Genomic DNA, 18,908 nt, shown 5'->3' on the forward strand with positions numbered 1-18,908 from the left:
ATCTACACGTGCATGCCCGTGCAGCACAGTGAAAAAGGCAACTTACGCTGACCTGAGTGTAGTTTTGATACTGGCATGATGCAGGGATCGAATTTAAGCCCGATTACTTACTGCGCTTCAAGGCATGTGTAGACGCCGTACTGCGCAGTAACACAGACTACACGCAGCATGAATGTGCTTTAATGCCTGCCTGTGAATGTAGACGCCAGCCTATTCCCACTTACTGTGCAGTAAATTTAAGCTGCTGTAAATACACTTGTAGACATGCCCGTTGAGTTTCATTTTGCTTTGATTATAAAAGTAAAATAAGTACAACCCATCCTATCCCCCGCCTATTTAGAAGACAAATCTGACACTGCTTCCTTCCCCTGTTGAACTAGAAGGCACAGCCACAAAACTGTTTAAGCAGCAGCTGTATTCTAGGCAGATGCTGAGATGACAGCAGACCTGTGGGTGAGTTCATTTTATTTCAGAGTTGAGCTTCTCAAAAAAGATTTGCCTAAGGGTTTCAAGGGGTTTCTCTTCCTTTTTTTTTTTGGTAATAGATGGTTCACTGGTGTAACACGTACAGAAAATGCATTAGCATTTTGTACTGCAAAGTGTGCTATTTATACAGCAAACTATGTTGCTGTAAAACATGGTTTTAGTTTAACTATGATTGTCTATTTCTTTTTTTGGTTTGTATCTGCTTTGCTGTATATATATTCCTGTTCTATATGCTTGCTGTGTATCTATGACCTCTCTCCTCTGGCTTGGTGATTTCAAGAGAAACTGCAAGTACGTAGATACCTGAGGCAAATCAGCCCTTAGGTTTAGAAATCACCCTAACCCCCTGCTCTTTACTGTAAGCAGGAAACCTGGCTTCTCATCACAAGCAAGGGGCGATCAGACCCCCCACCTAATTGGCTGAATTGGGCATTGTTCTTTTTAAAAATGAATTGGCTAAGAAGAAAGACTGAAAACCTTTAAAGCCATAGTTGGAAAAGCTTGTGCGATGCCACACCAGTAATATAGGAGCAACTCAACTGAGGCTTAGCCTCTTTCCCCTGGGACCACTGAGAGCTGAAAAGCTGAATTGGGAGCCGGAGCAACTGGTCCCTCCCCTTCACTGGAGAAGCAAGCTGAAGCTATGTGATGGGAAAGCCTCAGGTACAAGGAAAGAAAGTCAGTGTCAGGGTTTGAGACCCCTATTCCCTGCCCCTTCTTTCCCTTTTTCTTTTCCTTGATTTTCAGTGGGATGATACCATAGGGGTATTAATCCCTGGAGCGTGCTGACCAAGGTTAGAGCCTGGCACTTTTGCTGGCAGATTTGGGCCAGGATGGCACCTGGCACAGTTTGGGCCAGGGTGAGAAGCCTGGCAGTTTGTTGCTGACGAGGGTCCAGAGTCCCTTGATTTAATAAGCCAATCTAAGAATCCCAGCCAGAGAATGGGGGACCTGTGGAGCTATAATGCCTACTATTAGTCTACAGCCTGACTCCCCTAAGCACTTGAAACTGCATACACACACACACCGGAGACTTAAGTGAAGTTAGATAACAAGAATGTATTGTAATGGAAATGGCAAAAACAAGCATGTGAACTTGACAGGTTAACAGGTTATTAACATAAATACATGGTGTCTATGGACACGACACTACAGGCAGTTTGAGTCACACAAGGGCGGGATGGCTCTGACCTGTGCTCAGACACTTGCTCCCTGATCTGATGCAGTCCGTCCGTGGACTGGAGCTGCCCTTGCTCCCTCCTTCTCCCTAACCCTAACCCGGACCCCTTTAGGGAACTTGGCTCTCCACTACTGAGGTTGGGGTAATACTTTGCCATCCTTCTGGTGATCTTGCAGGTTAGTCTCCTGGGCTAAGACCCAATTCCCAAGCTAATTCTCCCAGGGCTAAGACCCAATTCCTCCTCATAGTCTTCATCAGGGCAACAACCCAGACTCACACCCCAACTTGTGATCACCTTCTGCAGGCAGACATTCTCTCATCATACCTCAGACCCCCGCATCCACAGAAGCACTCCACAGTTATACCTCATAGATTTCATAGATTTCATAGACATCAGGGCTGGAAGGGACCTCGGGAGATCATCGAGTCCAGCCCCCCGCCCAAAGGACAGGAAGTCAGCCGGGGTCATAGGATCCCAGCAAGATAAGCATCCAATTTACTCTTGAAGGTGTTCAATGAAGGTGCTTGAACCACCTCCGCTGGCAGACTGCTCCAGACCTGGGGGGCTCGGACAGTAAAGAAATTCTTCCTTATGTCCAGCCTGAAACGGTCTTGCAGGAGTTTGTGACCGTTCGACCTCGTCATCCCTTGGGGCCCTCTGGTGAACAAACGTTCCCCCAGATCCTGGTGGTCACCCCTGATAAACTTATAGGTGGCCATCAGATCACCCCTGAGCCTGCGCTTTTCCAGGCTAAAGAGTCCCATGGCTCTCAGCCTGTCATCGTAAGATCTGTTTTCCTGACCCCTGATCATGCGCGTGGCTCTCCTCTAGACTCTCTCAAGCTTCTCCACATCCTTTTTGAATTGTGCAGCCCAAAACTGGACGCAGTACTCCAGCTGCGGCCTCCCCAAGGCCGAGTACAAGGGGAGAATGATGTCCCGGGATTTGCTCGAGAAGCATCTATGGATGCAAGCCAGCATTTTGGTTGCTTTACTACCCGCAGCATCGCATTGCAGGCTCATGTTCATCTTGTGGTCAATGATGACCCCCAAGTCTTTTTCTTCTGTAGTGCTATCCAACGTAGCACTGCCGAGCCTATAAGGATGCTGCAGGTTTTTCTTCCCAAGGTGGAGAACCTTGCATTTTTCGGTGTTAAACACCATCAGGTTCTCGTCCGACCATTTGCTGAGCTTGTCCAGGTCAGCCTGGATCACCCGCCTATCTTCTGGCGTGGATGCTTTGCCCCAAAGTTTGGTGTCATCAGTGAACTTGGCCAGTCCACCCCTGACTCCAATGTCCACATCGTTAATGAAGATGTTGAACAGGATGGGTCCCAGGACAGAGCCTTGAGGGACCCCACTGGTCACAGGGCACCACGATGAGTGACTGCCATCAATCACAACCCTCTGGGTCCGACCACGGAGCCGGTTTCCCAGCCAGCGGATCGTGGTGGAGCCAAGGCCACAACTGGGCAGTTTGGCCAAGAGGTGATCATGGGATACCAGATCAAAAGCTTTTTTGAAGTCAAGATATATGACATCAATCTCTTCTCCCTTGTCCAGGTGATAGGTCACCTGGTCATAGAAGGAAATGAGATTGGTCAAACAAGACCCACCCGCAACAAACCCGTGCTGGCTATCCCTTAGGATGTTAGCCTGGGCCAGTCCCTCAAGGATGGCCTCCTTAATAAACTTTTCTAAGATCTTCCCCAGGATAGAAGTCAGGCTAATGGGCCTGTAGTTAGCCAGATCCACTCTCCTCCCTTTCTTGAAGATAGGCACCACATTGGCCTTCTTCCAGTCTTCGGGCACTACACCAGCGCGCCAGGAGTTTTCAAAGACCTGTGCCAGGGGCTGGGCTATGACGCTCACCAGCTCCTTGAGTACCCTGGGGTGCAGATTGTCAGGGCCGGCTGACTTGAAGGTATCCAGCTTCTCAAGGTGTTCCTTCACGAGGTCAGCATTGATGGAGGGTAGGGGATCCCCCTCACCCAGATTTCCCTGTCCCATAGCAGGCATGGGCGTCCCATGTGACTGATGAAAGACTGACGCAAAGTACCTATTTAATAGGTTGGCTTTTTGCTGGGCGTCAGTTGTCAGTTGCCCCATCTGGTTTAGCAGGGGTCCAGCGTTGCCCTTGCTTTTCCTCCGGCTCCCCACATATCTGAAAAAGGACTTTTTGTTGTCCTTGATGCTTGAAGCTAGTTGGAGTTCAGTTGCAGCCTTGGCTTTCCTGGTTTGCTCCCTGCAGGACTGGACCAGTGCAGAATAATCCTCCTTGGAGGTGAATCCCGTCTTCCATCCTTTGTAGGCTTTCCTTTTTAGCCGCAGGAGGTCCGTTAGGTCCCTGGAGAGCCAGGGGGGCTGCTGTGCCTTCTTACTGCCTTTCCTCTATGTTGGAATAGATTTAGCTTGTGCACTGAGGATCGCTTCCTTGAGAAGCAACCACTCTTCTTGAACTCCCATCTCCCTGGGGTCATGGTCCCTGAGGGCCTGACCGACAAGCCGCTTGAGCTTGTCAAAGTCGGCTTTTCTGAAGTCAAGGACTTCTGTGTTGCTGACTGACTTGCCAGCTTTACGGCGGATGGTGAAGGTGATCAGCTCGTGGTCGCTGTCACCCAGCTTCCCATCGATCACTAGGTCGCCGATTAGGTCGTCCCCCACAGCCAGTACCAGGTCGAGCAGCGCTTTGCCTCTCGTTGGCCCATAGACTTCTTGAGTCAGGTAGAGGTCATCCACGCATGAGAGAAAGCTTTGCGACCGCTCCGATTTTGCTGAGTGATCCTCCCACGAGATGTCCGGGTAACTGAAGTTACCCATGACAACCAAGGTCCTGGAGCAAGTGGCCTCAGTGAGTTCCCGGGCGAACTCCTGGTCAAGCTCAGGACTTTGAGTGGGAGGTCTGTAGTAGACTCCCACCATTGTGTCCCCTGTGCCATATTCCCCACGAATTTTTACCCAGATGGCCTCTAGCTGTCCATGCCGGTCGCCAACATCAGCTTGCAGGGACATGTAGCTTTTCTTCACATAGAGAGCAGTAGTCCCCCCATCCCCCAGTGGGCTTAGTTTAAAGCCCGGTGGAGCAGGTCAGCCAGCCTGGCTGAGAAGAGCCTCCTCCACAGGAGGGAGAGGTGGAGTGATGCCCACACTCACACCAAGTGATGCCCACACTCACACACCACACACAGACCCACAGATGCAAACTCCTTCCTTCTTAGTGGTCCCACCATGCCTGCCAATCACTTGAATGTGCAATTAATTGGCCAGGAGCAGTGCCAGTCATGCATCAATCAACCTTATAAGCAATCAACTATCAAATCACCTGAGAAGGTGAGCAGCTCACTATAGTTACAGTTTGCACCACTGCTAGGATCTCTACTGAGCTTGCTGCGCTCAGTGAAATAGGCCATGATATCATCGGAGTCAAAAGCTCACGAAGCCCAGAACCTTCTCCCCCAACTCCTAGTCAAAGCAAGCCTTACATCCACAAGCAGTTTTTCAATCACCAATACCCCTGGGGAAGTCAAGGCCAAAACTGGGGCATGCAGGCAGCAGATCGCAGCTGCACTGCACTGCCGTCACTGCTGCAAGATCCCAGCCCCGGAGCAGCTCCTTGCCCAGCTGGGTGCCCTGCCAGTGCTGCTGGGGCCAGTCTCCATGGAAACCCTGGCCCCGTGCTGTCATGGCCCCGGTGCTTCTGGAGTCTCCATGGTCACTGGCTGCAGCAACACAGGCAGGTGCTGCTGGGAAATAGAGTGCACCACAGGCCCTATCTGGCCTTCAGGCTGGACTTTGACTGCACCAGACCTAGGCACTGAGCACAGAAATATTTTATGGCAAACCAACAGGCAACACTCGTGAAGCAGGAAATGGGGTAAACCCCTTGCTATGAACCCGAGAAACTGTCCCAGCTGGGAGAGAACTCACTTGAGCATGCCTGGGGGGGACCACATGGCCGTAGGTGCATCAGGAAAAAGGTCTAGGGACAACCTGCGGATGGGGCAGGCCTCCTAGGGCACAGGGTCATGTACTCAGAGGATCCCATCCTTATTGACCCAGTGGACCAGCAGGGCAGTTTAAGAGAGAGCCAGAAGATGGGCTGGCATTTGGCGTCCCCTGGAAAGGGGCGAGTACACCACAGGCAGAGAGCTGTACAATCCGCATGGAGAGGTGGGACTGGGTGGCCAAACCAATGAATCCCACAGAAGCTGGGACAAGCCTTAAGTGAAGATCTAACTGACAGAGAGAGATAAGTGCAGCGGGCAGCTGGGTGAGGAAGAGGCCAGTCTGCCAGTTCTGGGCATGGGCAGAGGTGGCATCCATACCCGAGGCACCCGGGGAAGGCGCAGCAATGCGGGGCATTTTGAGCAGATTCTGGCAGGCAGTCAGGAGGCCAGACATGAATGAATCTGAGAGATACTCCAAAAAAATTGCCAGGATCAGGCAAGAAACAAGAAGGAAATGAATTTATGGACTGTGAATGAATTTATAGAAACGACCAAGAAATAGGAAGGGAATTAATTTATGAATGAATTTATAGGCATGATTAGGAAGCACAAAGTAAACTAATTATAGGTTTTGAATCAATTTGGGGAGGCAAATGGGAAATCCATAAATGAATTAACTGATAGACTAATGGAAGTAATTTGGGGACTCTGCGAGTGAGTGTGCCTAATGTTATGTGTATGAATAACGAATCAACTTAACACCTGAATATTGATTTTGTGAGGGAAGAGACCAGAGGAGTTGACCAAAGACATAAGGAATATGGAGGGAACCCAGAGAGAGAGGCCCCAGACAGGAACCCTAATGTAGGACCATTGGCGACACATAGGGGGTGTGTGCGGGTGCACTTGCACCTCCAGAGCATAGCAGTGCGCCCCCTTCAGGTGGTCACCACTTGCAGCTGCCCTCCCTTGCCACCAACACCACTGGCGGCATCTGTGGGCAGTCCATAATCTCTATTGGCTGCTGCCGCCGCTGCTGGCTGCCTCTACGGGTGGTCGCTGACCAATGGCCAGCGCTCACCACCCTTCCTCCCTCCCTGCCGTCAACAATGTTGTGGCTGCCTGTGGCAGGTCCCCACTTGCCTCTGCTACATTCCCACCTGCAGGAGCTCGCTGTGCGCCCCCAGCCTCCATGGGCATGCGGCATTCATGGGTGACAATCTTTCACCACAGACCAAAGAGCAAAGGGACCAGGTGTAGGGGAAGTAGAGCCCTGCAGAAGAACCAGTGGCCCAGCCAGATGGACCATTGCCCAAGGGATCATCTAACTTCCCCAAGAAAACCAAAACATCAAGGTATGGCAAGTGTAACCTGGGCAGTACTCCAAGAAGTACCCCCTCTCCAATTGAAGGGATCAGAGCAGGTGCACAAGCACTGTGGGAGGTGTAGGGACTCCCCTCCCCCTATAGAGCAGAGCCAGACCACCAGTGGGGACTTAACCATATACCTTTTAATGAGAGAACAGTACTGGGAACATAACTAGTATGACCCAGGGGGTATAGAGGGCGCCCTGAGAGGCAGGATTCAACAAAGGTTAGACACTTACAATTGTAGACATATTCATCCAGTTGACAAAAGACAGGGTTAACAAAATATGAAACACAGACAGCAGAGCAAACAATGCTGGTGGGCAAAATATACAAGGTACAAAATACAAAATGTCAAAGAACAAGGAGTATAGGCTTAGGTACCTGGAGAGGGGGGAAAACACAGTGACCACTTTCCACTGCAACAAGAATTTCTCCCTGTCACTTCACTCACCCCAAGGCATCCCAGCTAGGACTTGAACTCAGCTCTCCCACATGGAGGGGGGCAGAAACTCTACCACACAGTCACCAGCTGTGGGACTGCTGGGGTCTTGACCTTCCCGGACCCCTGGCCTCATGTCGAGCTGCATGGCCTCTTGCTGGAGGAGCTGGAAGCAGAGCTGGGAACCCCTCAGGTCCTTGCTGGATCTGGGGAGCCTCTCGTAGGGGATCCTGGAGCCCAGTGGGAGCCTCTCCTGCCGGCCGCACACCGCGCTGCTGAGGGTCCCACTGCTGCCTGCAAGTCCTGCTCCTTCAGGCTCTCCTGGCGCACTGCTCCTGCTCCACTGGCTCAGCTCTTGCCAGCTCTGTGAGGCTCCTTCCTTGTGGTGCCTCACTGGTCTCCCCTGAGTCAGCCCATGCTGCCCCTTTTATCCCCCTCCAGGTGACCCAAGGGAGCAATCAGGGGACATGAGGGTGAGTCTCTGGGGCCTGATGGGTGATGAAAGGGAACCCCAAGCCCTTCAAAACCACTGGGCTAAATCACTACCAGCTAGCCTGTCACACAAGCAAGCGAGGGGGTGAGGCAAAGGTCAGACGGGTCCCAACACAGCGGTGCCCTAAAGAAGCACACATGCTTACAGCTCGGCACAGTGGGTCTGACTCATGGCTCTCCAGGATATAAGCTGCTGGTGGCAGTGCTGCCAGTCGTCTTTTGCCCACTAGTCTGAGCTGGGAAGTGGAAAACATGGTTTCTAAGGCAATTCCAATCCAGATGCCCTGCTTCCCAGAGTACCCTCAGCACCAGGCTAGAGGCTTGGTGGGAGCACCCTCTACCTCTCCTCTTGATGCTGGATCCTGGGGAACACACAAGTGCAGGTCCATGGGTGCAGAAAGAGAGAAAGTAGAAGGGAACCTTGCTCTGTACCCAGGGTGGGGACACTTGTTAGGGAGAGGGGAGTCATGTTTTACATGTGTTTTACATCAGGCGGTTTGTGCACTCATGCTCCTGGAATGACACATTCCATTTCTCCCCTCCCAAAAGCTCTTTGCTTTGGAAACTGCCCTTGGCTTCATTCAAAAGAATAAAAATATTTTCTTGAACAGAAAACAAACCATTTCCTTTATGAGTCAGCAGGAGCAGCTCCGAAACAGGCGATTTTTTTAGCTTGGCAAGTTTATTTTCTTTCTTCTTTCTTTTTCTTGGAACTACCTGTCGCAGAACCCCAACAGTGTTTACTTGCAAAACTCAAAACCCCAGCCACAACCTTGCAAAACTCAGTCCCTGAGTACCTCATCTGTGGACACACCAATGAGGTAGCACATGTGTAGCTATAGAGACCATTCCTCACCTTGCACATACCTGGGGAAGGGAGCGACTTAGGAGGATGCAGTCCCTCTGCATATTTATTCCTGGAAGCAGCAGCAAGCACAAGATGCCCCTTCACAAGCAGCCTTCACGTGGCAGCATACTTACTATTTGGGACACCCGGGGGCTGCTTCAGGGAATAGGCATGATGCAGACTGGATATGTGGGAGGACTCGAGAGTTGGCCTGCAGTGAGAGGAGGATAGCTGCAAGCACGGGAGTAGTTCTTGATAGCGGCACAGTTTGCTCCGGGCTCAATCCAACAATCATCCAAGTTTGTAAGTTTTAGGCTGTCTTATGGTTTTATTGTTGCCAGTGGCATTGAATCCCAAGCAGGGCGAGTTTCGATCCTGGCTCAGAACCCATGCGCCCTGTTGGGCTGTTAATAAGACTTCAATTGGCTTTATGTTGGGACCATCTCATCTTCCCTGTCACCCTCACTTGCCCACACAGGACATGTCTGCACCAGTGGGGACCAACCTTTCTGGCAGGCATGCCATACATTACCCTCACAGCCTGGCCAAACACCACTTTAATGCCCTTCCCCTGCCTGATCTGCTGCTCTTCTTACTGCTTCCTGCCCCATCTGCTACCATGCTGCCTGTCCCCTCTCCAGTCTGCTGTGTGCCACACACAGATGCTGCCCATCCTACTTGCAGAGCATACCCTGAACATACCCTGCCCATCTTAGCCCTTTCACACCTTCTAAAACTGGAAATCACAGAAAATGAGGGCTGGAAGGGATTGCAGGACGTAACATCTAGTCCAACCTCCTACTCAAAGCAAGGCCAGCCTCAACTAGATCATCCCAAGCAAGGCTTTCTTGAGCTGGGCCTTAAAAACCTCCAAGGCTGGTGATTCCACCACCTCTCTACGTAGCCCGTTCTGGTGCTTTACCACCCTCCTGAAATGCAGTGGTGAAGCCAAGCTGGGGACTGAGGAGGAAGGGTAGAGGGTCACTGCCTGTTTCTGAGCCCTCTGTTTTCCACGTGCTGAAATTCAGCTCTGTGGGCAGTTGCCCTACCTCATTTCTGGGTTTTGTGCTTGCGAACTGGATCAGGTAGGTGAGACAAGGTGGGGGTGTCCATCTGTGGACACACCAATGAGGTAGCACATGTGTAGCTATAGAGACCATTCCTCACCTTGCACATGGGGAAGGGAGCAACTTAGGAGGATGCAGTCCCTCTGCATATTTATTCCTGGAAGCAGCAGCAAGCACAAGATGCCCCTTCACAAGCAGCCTTCACGTGGCAGCATACTTACTATTTGGGAGCCTCTCCTCTTCTGAGCTCTAGTACAAGTAGATGTAACACTACATAATATTAGTGGAGGGCTTTGCTTTCCAGTCACCTTGGCCTTGGTAAGGGGTTTGCAGTAAGGATTGCACTAAAAACTGAGGCAGCTTCTGCTAATGGGGATGGATAAAGTTAGCTGAAGGCTGTGCATGGAAGAGTGTCTGTAGGTTAGAGGACGGAAAGAAGGGAAGGAGGGAGGAGGTGTAGACAGGCTCCAGTTCAGCCTGCATTGCTGATTTGACATTCCCAGGCAAGGTGTGAGGGTGGAAACAGATATCACCTTTCATCACCTTTGTGCTGCCATAAACATATTTATAGCAGCAAAACGCAACAGCAGATAGACATCCAGACCTTTGGTCATGCCCTTATCTGGCTATGACAAAAGGCACTATTGTGCTGCCTTCTTGCAGCAAATGTCTATTTGCTTCATGGCAGGAGGCTGGCAGCTGGAGTTTCCCAAATTCTGCCTCTGCTGTGGGGATGGGCTCCTGGCACTTGAAGGGCCTGGTCCTGCACACCGCGGGAACTCCTGTGCAGGATCAGGCCCCTGAAGCCCAAGCAGTGCCTCAGAGATGAATTGCTGAGGGACATGCCCTCGGCAATTCCCAAGGCCCATCTCTGGGCATGGGGGACCACCAGGGTGCTCCACTTCCAGAGACTCACCCCAAAGATTGCCAGGGGCACATCTCTGTACGCAGAGAAACCTGACTTGCTCCACTTCCAGAGGCATGCTTTAGAGACTGCCAGGGACACATCTCTGTAAGCGGGAAAAGCTGGGACACTCCGGTGTGGTCCACCAGTCTGCTGATTGTCAGTCCCAGCGCAAGGACTGTACCGAAGCATCCTGGCTTTCCCCATTTCCAGAGCCACACCCCTGACCATCTTCAGGTGCCCCAAGCATTTCCAGGGAAGCATCTCTGGAAGTGGGGAACACATTGTCCTTTATTTCACAAGCTGAATGGGCAGGACAACAGGCAATACATGGTTCCAGATCATGTGTGGGGATGCATCCCAGAATGGCTGATGTGCTTCATTTGGCAACATCTGTTTCTAGATTATGCCAGCTCAGGTCGGCAGGTCCTACTGATGGCAGAACAGCTACCCATGGCTGCTCCTGTAGGGAAGGACTCTGCCATCCTCCTGGGTGTGGGCTTGCTCTCTGAACACATGGGGGATGCTGAGCTGGCAATGACAGGCATGGTCAGGGCTGTCAGATATGCAGGACTGTTAGGTGAGGAGGGTATCTTCCCCTGAAAGGGTGCTTGGGTTAGGGTTAGGGAGGCAGCACAGCTCCACGAGCATCCTTCCCTCTGGCCGTGGTGGTGTAGCTGTGTTGCAGATACAGCTGAGTGGGCTAGGGACCCTCTGGGGTGAGTGTGCAGGCTCCGTACGGAGGGTAGAGACTGGGGACTTGCTCTCAGACACAGCAGATGGATCTGGCTGTGATGCCAAGTGAACCACAGCTGTGGGTGACCTCACGATGGGTCTGGCAAGGGATCTCTCCACTGAGTGCAGGGATGCAGTAGCTACCAGGGAGCACGACCTTGCTACATTATGGTACACGGCCAACATGTCCGTGGTGGCCTGTGCCGAAGTACAGGACAATGAAGAAGTGATGGAGGAAGGCTGCTGGGAGGGAAGAGGTGCCATTCTGGCCCTGGGTAGCCTTGGCCACCAACTGTGGAGAGCCCTGTGGAAGACTCCTGAGGGCACATGCCCAAGATAGCTGCTCTTCCTGGACCACTCCCCAGGGGCTCGTCCTTCCTGTTGCTAGTGGTGAGGGCTGGGGTGTGTTGTCTTGTCAGGCCTCATCCAGCTGTCATAGGGTCTGTGGAAGGGGTGGGGATCTGGTTGGGGATGCTGAGGTCACTCTTCACTGAGCTGAAGTTGATGGCTGTGATTTAAAGGAAATAGTTATTTATTTCCCCAGCTCCAGGAAAATGAGCTCAGACTACTGCCTTCAGGGGATCAAGGGTGGAGAGACACGTGCTGGATACAGGCTGCCTAGTCAAAGCATCCCATGGCTCCATCATGGTCTTAGCCAGCTGCATCAGGTCCCTCCCTTTTTTTTTGGCTGGACACTATAGTTCATCTTTGGTCTGTCCCCTCCCACCCAACCACATTGACCTGCTGCTGCAGCTGTCCCCACACACTCTGAGGGAGCCCCCTCCACTGTCAGCTCCCACAGGCACTAAGTCATAAAGCCCATTGTAGCCAGCAGGGGAGGGGTGAAGGTGGGGGGTGGCAAGTGGGGGCCATCACAGCTCCCATCTCTGGTCTCCTTAGACCTAGTCCAGCTGCCTCCATCAATTTCTCTGCAGTCTGCAAGCAAACCGGAGTCCCAGACCTGAGGCTGCCTGGGCATTTGGGCTAGGGTCAGACGTTCAAAAAGCCTCAGCCTGAATTGATTCAATCTTTGCAAGTTAGTTTAACCTGGCTAGGCTGAACAGACATCCCTTCTGGACTGAGGAAATGCAGGTACATGCCTGCAGTGGGTCAGGCTAGAAGCTGGGGGGTGCAAGAGGAGCCCTCCCTTCCCTTTCACAGTGCTGAGTGTAAGGAGGGCATGGCTAGACCCTGGCAGGATGCTCTGATTAGGGAGGTGATCCCCCCCTTGCTGTTGATAACAGAGTATTGAGTTACACAGGAAGTTGTTAGCAGTTATCAACGCATCAAACAAAACAACATCCTTCAAGCTCTTCTTAAACAACTTCTAAGGAAAGAATGGAGGGACATTACCAACTACCTGCTGATTAACTCCACAAAGCTCTAAGCTGATACTATCCTGTCTGCCTTTGTCCCATCTCCTACAGCATGAACCTTAGCCAGCATGTGGTTTTCTGGCTAATGCTGAGAGGTATCTGTGCAAGGCAGAGAGAACGGGGGATCCCTGCTTGAGCAGGGAGTGGTGGGGGGAGAGGGGAGCAGGAGAAAACCAGGCAGACACCATTGTACCTGCAGTCTCTGCTGGAGCTCTGGCCAGGGAGCAGAGGGGAGGGGCCAGGCCTGCTGGGCTGGAGCAGAGAGCAGAGCCCTGCTCAAGGTTGCAAAGCACTCTGATTTAACTTAAACCAGGAAGGGCTCTGGGACAGACACTACATAAACTGGTTTGACCCAAATCAGTTAACTCTGATACTACGTTCAACCAAGTTTATTTCAAACCAGTTTCAGCCATTTTCAAACTGGTTTTTGTGCACTGAAGAATGAGTTATACTTTATTTTTATGCCTTTATTTTTTCACTGATCACTTTAATACTGAATTGTAACTGTCTAGCTGACTCTGGTGAGACTGGTGTCATCAGCTGCTGGGATATACTGCTCACTCCCTCACTACAGTGATTGAAAATTCGGTCCAGACCCTGCATCTGACTGCACTGCTGGCCTGGCCCTGGACTGACCTAGCCACTCTCACAGAAACCAAACATTTGACCCGCAGCAACTACATTGTACAGCTCAGCATAACATCACACACCTGCAACATACAACTTTGAAGCCTACAGCACACGCCTCGCATCACTCTCATGCATCCTTTCTATGCAGACCCAAGTGTGTGCATAAACACACACAGAGGCACACTGGGCACGTCTACACATGCATTAATGCACCATTGCTACTGCAGATTAAGTTTAGTACCTCTAATATGAGGTATTACATAAATGCGTGGTAGCCGGTGCTAATGTGCTATAGCAATCGTGCCTGGTCTTTTGGTGACACTTAATGCACAGTAGATTAATTCTACTGTGCATTAGCACGGTTTTTGCCGTGGTGTACTAATGCACAGTAGAATTAGCTTACTGCGCATTAAGTGTCTCATGTAGATGTGCCCACCGAGGCTCACAGACACACACACACACACAGATCCTTTTGCCATGTGATTTTATATCCATGGGGGCTTGGTAACTCCCACCTCATCACCCTCCAGTCACGTACTGAATATTCCAGTCTCCTTGGTGACAGTTGCTGCCACTCATTCAAACTGCTACAATCTTTCACTCAATAGCTCTCATTTTTCACTTTTACCTTAGGGTTGTCCCCTCACACACCTGTCAATCATCAAAGCTCAAGCATCACGCACAGAAAAGTAGGTCCAAAATTAAAAGTTCACCCCTTCCAGGCCTTTCTAAACGAGGCCTCAACTGCACATGCTTGACAATGGGTTTGCCAGCAGGACAGAACAGAGCAAACCAAAACCCGAACCTACATCGTTGAATGCCTGCCATGGTTTTCCCAAGCTAAACTTACTTTCTTTTCTGCCAGACCTTGCCCTGATCACAAAGGCACTTGACATCTGGTTGTGGACCCAGCATGGAGAAGGCATCAAGAAGCTGATCCGGAGTCCAGGATTTTATGCTTCAACCCACTGACCCACCCTGATGGGACACTCGATCACTCTTGAGTTCTTTAAAGAGTAACAACATTTCAGTGGTTAAAACAGTCCTTTGCTGAAAGGCCGTGCTCTTTGTTTCCTTCCACGTTGTCCTCAAAGATTAAATTAGAGGTCCAGTGATTCAATAACCTTGGTGGGACTCTGGGAAAGTGGCTGTAAGCAACTGGGGGCTTGGAGGGCTGACACACCGGTTTGAGGGTCAAGCACAGGTGGGCTATCAAAACCCACCTGAAGTTAGCACTTGAAGAGATGAGAGGATAGCCCCTCTTCCAGGGTCGTTGAGTCTTCAACACTTCTGCCGAGCCTGGGTGGCAGGGATTTTTTTGATGGGACCAAAACTTTGAGGCAGCTATCCAAGGGTAACAACATTAGACTCAACCCTCTGAGCTAGAGGTAGACGACTCCATAATACTTAGCACATTCAGCTCAGCTTCCGCTTGCGGATCCATAGACCTTTTGCAGTGGACTCTTCATCTTCAAATGATCCTCTTCCCTTTTAATTTCTGAATGTGACACAAGGCCATTGAGTCGGGGATATCTCAAGAATGGCAATGGCTTTTACATCTGCTATGACACTTTTTGTGGAAATTCCTCTCAACATGACCGACTATGAGTATCAATATGCAGAAGAGGAGGACTATAGTCAATTTTTGGTGTGCAGAAAAGAAAACATTGTGTCATTCGGCAAAGTGTTCCTGCCAGTGCTCTATAGTTTGGTGTGTTTGCTTGGATTAGTTGGGAACTTTCTCCTATTTATCATCCTCCTCAAGTACACTAAGAAGAGGAGGATGACGGAGGTGTACCTGATAAATCTGACCATTTCGGACCTTCTCTTTGTGGCAACGCTTCCTTTCTGGGCTACGCATGCAGCTTCTGAATGGGTGTTTGGAACGGTGTTGTGTAAGATCCTTAGTACCATCTACACCATGAACTTCTACAGTGGCATCTTCTTTGTGAGCTGCATGAGTCTGGATATGTACTTGGAGATCGTTCATGCGTGGTCCAGTAGAAACTCCAGGACATCAGGAAAGTGTTTCCTTGTCCCTTTAGCGGTGTGGATTGCTTCCATACTGTTGTCTGTTCCCGATGCTGTCTTAATGCACGTGGAGAAGCTCCATGATGGGAAATTGGTGTGCAACCATGACTACAGCCGGCACAGCTCCATCTGGAAGATTACCCTCCGATTTTTGCAGAACGTGCTGGGCTTTCTCCTCCCATTCCTCTGCATGGTGTTTTTTTATACACGCATCGCTTGTGTCCTCACCACGTATAAGTCCCCTAGCAAAAAAAGAGCTCTCCAGCTTGTCATTGTTCTGGTAACTGTTTTCTTTGTCCTGTGGTTCCCTTATAACATCACCCTGTTTCTTCACTCTCTGCAAGACCTTCATGTGTTTAAGGACTGCGAAACCAGCCAGCACCTGGACTATGCTATTCAAGTCACCGAGAGCCTCGCCTTTGTTCACAGCTGCCTCAATCCTCTCCTGTATGCCTTTGTGAACAAGCGGTTCAGGTTGTACTTAAAGAAGATATTGGGGGCAGTCTTCAGGAAGCAGAGCATCCGCATTTTCCAGCCCTCTGAGACGAGTCAGTTTTCTAGTAAGCGCACAGCCCAAATAGAAATGCTAAGCATTACCAACCTGTCCTAAATATTAAGATGTTATCACTGCTTATGCTTTAACATCACAAATGTTGCTGCTTTTGGGAGGTCAGGAAAGGTAAGGGAGAAGGGTTGGAGCACCAAGCTGGAAATGAGGAATAATCCCATCCCTGACACCAGCTGTCTCAGTCGCTGTGGGCAAACCACAACCATTCCCTTTCTCTAAACTGATGGGGGTGGGAATTTGTTGTTGCAATTCTTTCTGAAATCTGCCCCTACAATGGGGTAATCCCAGGGAAATTGGGGTGACTCTGAATTCACGTGAAAATGTCTGAGAGCAAAACCCTGGGCAGTAACCACAAGCTCACTTCACAATTGTAACCATGAACTATGTTATATATGCAAGGGGATTACCAACGAGGAGCCCAGGAGATGTGTATCTGGTAGTAAGTATTATCACAGGAGCAACAGCATGCACGCACCCACTCATATATACGATTATATAAAAATATATATGCATAAAATGCATACATATGTATAGGATTACATATCCATAGATACACATACACAGCATTATATATTAATACACACACATATAGGAATTATATATGCATACACACACATCCACATAGGAAGTGTATATAAATACACACACACATACACACGCCTAGTGATTATATATAAAACACATACACACACACACGAATTGTATATAAATACACATAGGAATTTATATGTAAATATACACACATATAGGAATGATATATGAATACATACACATGTACTCACATACATATATGTGTGTATTTATATATAAATACACACATACACATATTGGAATTATATATACAGTACACACAAACACACTCAGGTGTTGCAGAAAGTCATAGCAATATCAAAATAAAAGGATTTTGCATGAAATGAATGGGAAACTACCCAGCAACAGGAAATGATAGGCAGCATTGTCGAGCTTACCCATCATTTATGACTCCATAAAGAAGTGATATGATCCTGTTAGTGCTCCTTGCATGCAAACGGATAAAAGTGTAATTGCATTAATGCTGGAAATACCTGTGTGTGTTCTTCTGTGTTTAACCTGTTAATATCAAGTAGTTTTATGAAGAGATTTCCAAAGCAGGGCAGTACCATTTCCCCCCATTTTCCAGGTGGCCATGCAGCAGGCCTGTGGCAGAGGAAGGTCTCCTGAGTTTCCGGCCAGAGAGTCTCTGGAACAAGGGAGGGAGGTTTTGCAAAGGCTCTTTGAACTGAGGAGGGGATGGAAAGGAGGCACACAAAGAACCCTTGCAGTTGGGGGGCAGAGGCAGGTAAGGAGCTAGAGGAATGCAAAGCGCCCCTGGCCTTGGCAGTGCACCCAGCCTGCAACCACAACGTTCAACCCCCTACAGCAGCCGTCACGGTGATCCACTCCCAGCTGGATCTAAGGGGAGGAAGAGCTGTGGAGAGGGTGGGATTGCTATGTCCTGTGTCTGTCATCATTGTGTGTGCCTCAGTTGCTCTTTGCTGCTACACACGGGGGTTGAATCATGTGCAGAGAGGGAGCGAGATGTGGCTGTCGGCACATACTTGGGTGAAAGGTGCTGGTGGCACTGAGCGGGACCCAAGATGTCAGGATCCCAGCCACTGAACCGTGGGCTTAAGGGCTACTGGGTCTGAAGCCAAAGCAAGTGGAGTAGTAGACTAGGGGCCAGGCTCAAGCGAGGGGCTCTCCACCCAGCACCAGAGCAGCAGTTGCTTCACCTGGGATACGTGGCAGTGCCTAGAGAGCCACACACTCCACAGGCACGAGATGAACCTGCCTGCACCCTGGATGCCCAGAGCTGAGACAACGAACAGTGACAACAGCGGGAAGAGGGGAATGATCTCTACCACAATGGTGGTGGAAAGAACAACTCTGGACTGTTGCCAAGGGACCTCTGTGGGGGTGGTGGCAGCCACTGTTATTTTGGCACTCGGATATTTTATGTGTTGGAAAATGGATGCGTTTAAGAACGTGTTTTCCCTTTTAACCTATAATTAATTCCTGCTTGGATAACCCTTGGATGTGGCAGGATGTGGCTCACTGTAAACAGGCAGATGGTGTAATTTAGCATCCTTACCTGTCTGGGTAGTATTTCAGAAATGTAAATAAACGTTTCAGAAATTGAATTATTTCGGAAGTGTCAATGTTAAGAACAAAATCCTAGGGATTGAATGCTTATGGCCAGACAATATTCCTATGTCCTCATTCATTTGAAAGGCATGAAGTTAGTTCTAATATAAGCCGTCAGAAACTGAACAAATTCTGAAGATGTCAAGAAGTGAATATTACACTTCCCAGGAAACAAGGGCATCTTCAAAAGGGTTCATGTTATTGCTAGTTCCAGCAGTCCTCAGCTTCAGCTCAGTCCTTTGTTTCTTGGGCGCACTTGGTGCACAGGAAACCCTTAAATATAACTTAGTCTGCACTCAGCATCAACCATCCATCCATCCAGTCCCTTAAAGGTTTACTCCTTACCCAGGAGCCCTATGGCTCCTTTTGGAAGCCTCACCTGGCTTCTCCTTCCTCAGAGGCTTTTTGACTCCCTGTGACTGCTACTTATCTTCCTTAGCTGGCTCAGTCCTCCCGAGCAGCCTGTAGGCTGGAGCCTCTGAAGCCTGCAGACTGCCCCCAGGCTCCTGGAGCTGGCAGTCTGCTACATAGCGCTTCTTGGAGTAAAGGTATAGAAGGCATTCTGGTTAATAAGTCATGGGAAAGAAAGAGAAAACATTACATCAGCAGAATCACGGCGATCTATAATATTTCTCTAGGCATTCCTGGAAGCACAAGTGGGTTTTATGAGCTA

General features: G+C 49.9%; 1 protein-coding gene across 1 annotated transcript; it reads left to right on the plus strand.

Annotated features, from left to right (window-relative positions):
• Positions 1–386: 386 nt before the first annotated feature.
• Positions 387–18,231, plus strand: ACKR2 (atypical chemokine receptor 2). The gene is made up of 2 exons (XM_090047887.1): positions 387–453; positions 14,339–18,231. Exon 2 carries the CDS (start codon positions 15,014–15,016, stop codon positions 16,112–16,114), a length of 1,101 nt encoding a protein of 366 aa, XP_089904013.1. The 5' UTR covers positions 387–453; positions 14,339–15,013; the 3' UTR covers positions 16,115–18,231.
• Positions 18,232–18,908: the final 677 nt, after the last annotated feature.

Source organism: Crocodylus siamensis, chromosome 5 (genome assembly GCF_052110815.1).
Source record: "Crocodylus siamensis isolate JL-2025a chromosome 5, ASM5211081v1, whole genome shotgun sequence".
NCBI classification, from domain to species: Eukaryota; Metazoa; Chordata; order Crocodylia; family Crocodylidae; genus Crocodylus; species Crocodylus siamensis.